This window comes from Zea mays, chromosome 7 (assembly GCF_902167145.1).
Source record: "Zea mays cultivar B73 chromosome 7, Zm-B73-REFERENCE-NAM-5.0, whole genome shotgun sequence".
Taxonomy (NCBI): Eukaryota; Viridiplantae; Streptophyta; class Magnoliopsida; order Poales; family Poaceae; genus Zea; species Zea mays.
Window position 1 is genome coordinate 137,452,874 of NC_050102.1, and position 2,498 is coordinate 137,455,371.

At 51.4% G+C, this 2,498-nt stretch overlaps 1 protein-coding gene across 1 annotated transcript; it reads left to right on the plus strand.

Moving 5' to 3' along the window:
• Positions 1–1,264: 1,264 nt before the first annotated feature.
• On the plus strand, positions 1,265–2,164 carry LOC103632927 (uncharacterized). The gene has a single exon (XM_008654638.4). It carries the CDS (start codon positions 1,513–1,515, stop codon positions 1,927–1,929), a length of 417 nt encoding a protein of 138 aa, XP_008652860.1. The 5' UTR covers positions 1,265–1,512; the 3' UTR covers positions 1,930–2,164.
• Positions 2,165–2,498: the final 334 nt, after the last annotated feature.

The window sequence follows — 2,498 nt, forward strand, 5'->3', positions numbered from 1 at the left end:
TGTGTCGATAGACTAATGCACCGTTTATTTGGCCTTTTTTCTAGTTTCTGTCCACCTGCTGTAAATCGTCAAACGCTTCAGCTTTTTAACCAGCTTATATAAAAATCGATTAGGTAAAAACCGTCTAAAATCAATATGAATATAAAATCAATCGAATCATCACGATAGTAGAAATTTGTTACTTTCTAGATCATGAACCCTTTGGATCACTTCATCTTTCTCTCTACGTAATCCACACAATACTCAGATTTTTCACACAGATAAATTCTCTGAAAAACTGGTTAGAAAAAAGTTGAATCAAACATACCCTAAACAAAGGGTACAACTAGAGGCGATTAAGAAAATCCCGACTCTTGCAATACGGGATTTTTTTATTCTCAACAAATTCCGCGGTCGAGTCACCGTGACGACGAGAATCGGCCACACCGCAAACTGTTTGGTGGGATTTTTTTCGGCTTCTTGCGTTACTCAGTCAAACCATAGCTTTTAATCGAAACCAAACGGGCCAAAACCCCAGTTCAGAACGCAGCCACGGCTTTGTAATTGACTAATTTCCTGCCATGAGCTCGCTGCACACAGATTATGCCAGGACAAGGTGTACAGGTTACGACGACCTTGCCACTACTTGACGTTTTAACCGGTCTCGCTCGAGATCTCTAGAGAAATGAATGTTGATCACAAGCTCCCAGAGTCACGGACTTGGTTTCGCATTCATAAGAGCATCTCCAATATTATGACTTATAAAATTACCTTATAATTAAAAAATAGTATATTTTATAGAATTTAAGTTACTAACAAAACATTTCGTTTCAACGGTAAAGCCTCAAATATAAATTATAGGGCAACCAAATGTGGTGTAATATATTTAAGTTAATTGAGTGTGTATCCTATAGTTTTTTGACCAAATTTTATAAAATAAATAGTTTTTTTTCTATACAGACCCCCTTTCAATCTGAGACATCAGTTAGGATGTAATCAAGTGGACAGAGATCTTAGTGTGAAGGCGAAGCCCGCTGTCCACAGTCCACACGAAGCTCAGCGCTCGGTAGGCAAAACGAGCGAGCGCGGCCTTCTTTAGAGAAAAAAAAAACGCGAAACGCACTCCCAGTCCCAGCGTCACTGACGCCGTCCAGAGAACGCGCGCGCACATTCCCCGCGTATTCTGTTCTGCGAGACGCCGCGAGCCTTTACCGGCCGGCGAACGAATCCACGGGTGGCTCTGCCTTTTGCTATTATAGTCTTTAGGGGAGAACAGAAACTTGGCTTACATCTCAAGCGCACCATGGATTGGATTTGGCCCGCTCGCACACAAGTCGCCTGCTGCTTCCGCACATCCCACGGCATATTACCACTCGGCGAACCAGACCAGACCACGACGTCGCGCGCGGCCACCACTGGGCTCGTCGCCGATCGCTATAAAACGCGGCCGCTGCCTTGCCGCCTTTCTTCAAGCCGAGACCAAGAAAACACAAGTACAGACTACAGAGCCATCTTTGATCTTTCCAGTCCAAGATGAGCGTGGAGATCCTCGACGGGCGGACGGTGCAGAGCTTCGTGGAGGACGAGCGCGCGTTCAACTCGTCCGTGGACGCCCGCTTCGCGGCGCTGGACGTGGACCGCGACGGCCGCCTCTCGTACGCCGAGATGGCCGGGGAGCTCATGGCGCTGCGCGTGCGGGAGGCGCACTTCGGGGCCGACGCGCCGGCGCCCGCGGCCGAGCTCGCCGCGCTGTACGGGGCGCTCTTCGCGCGCTTCGACCGCGACGGGGACGGCGCCGTGGACCGCGACGAGTTCCGCGCCGGGATGAGGGAGGTCATGCTCGCCGTCGCCAGCGGCCTCGGCGTGCTCCCCGTGCAGATGGTGGTCGAGGAAGGCAGCCTCCTCAAGTGGGCCGTCGACAGGGAGCTGGCCACTACCATGCCAGCTTGACCAGCTCGGCTCCATCAGCTAGCTGCCTGACAGTGTGCACTAGCGCTAGTGTACTCACCGCTAGCTGAATGAGAGCTTTATCACCTATGTATGTATGTAACCGTACGCCGAGGGTGTCGGTCTAATTTGGGCTCGTTTAACGTTTTCGTGTTTGTAGACCTGACATGAGTATGTAACGTACGCACTGAACCTTTTTTATCAGTCCGAAAACTAGCGTTTTACACTTTTACTCCAAGAGACTTCATGCATCGTTGCAAGATGCGAGTTGTAAAATGGAATTGGAGCACCACCCACCCAATCTCCTCATTGGAGGCTTGGAGCCCTCCTTGTATCACCAGGTGGTGGATTAGAGATGGCCAAACGGGCCGCCCGACCCGGCCCGGGCCCGGTAAAGCCCGGCACGTTTTGGGCCCGGCCCGCCAGACACGGTTAGGAAACCGGGCCGGGCCTGCTAAGCCCGCGGGCTTGATTCTCTGTCCAAGCCCGGCGCGCAACGGGCCTAAACGGGCCGGACCGGCCCGTTTAGCACGAAAAAGCGGGCCAAAAGCGGACTAAGCGGGTCGAAAAGT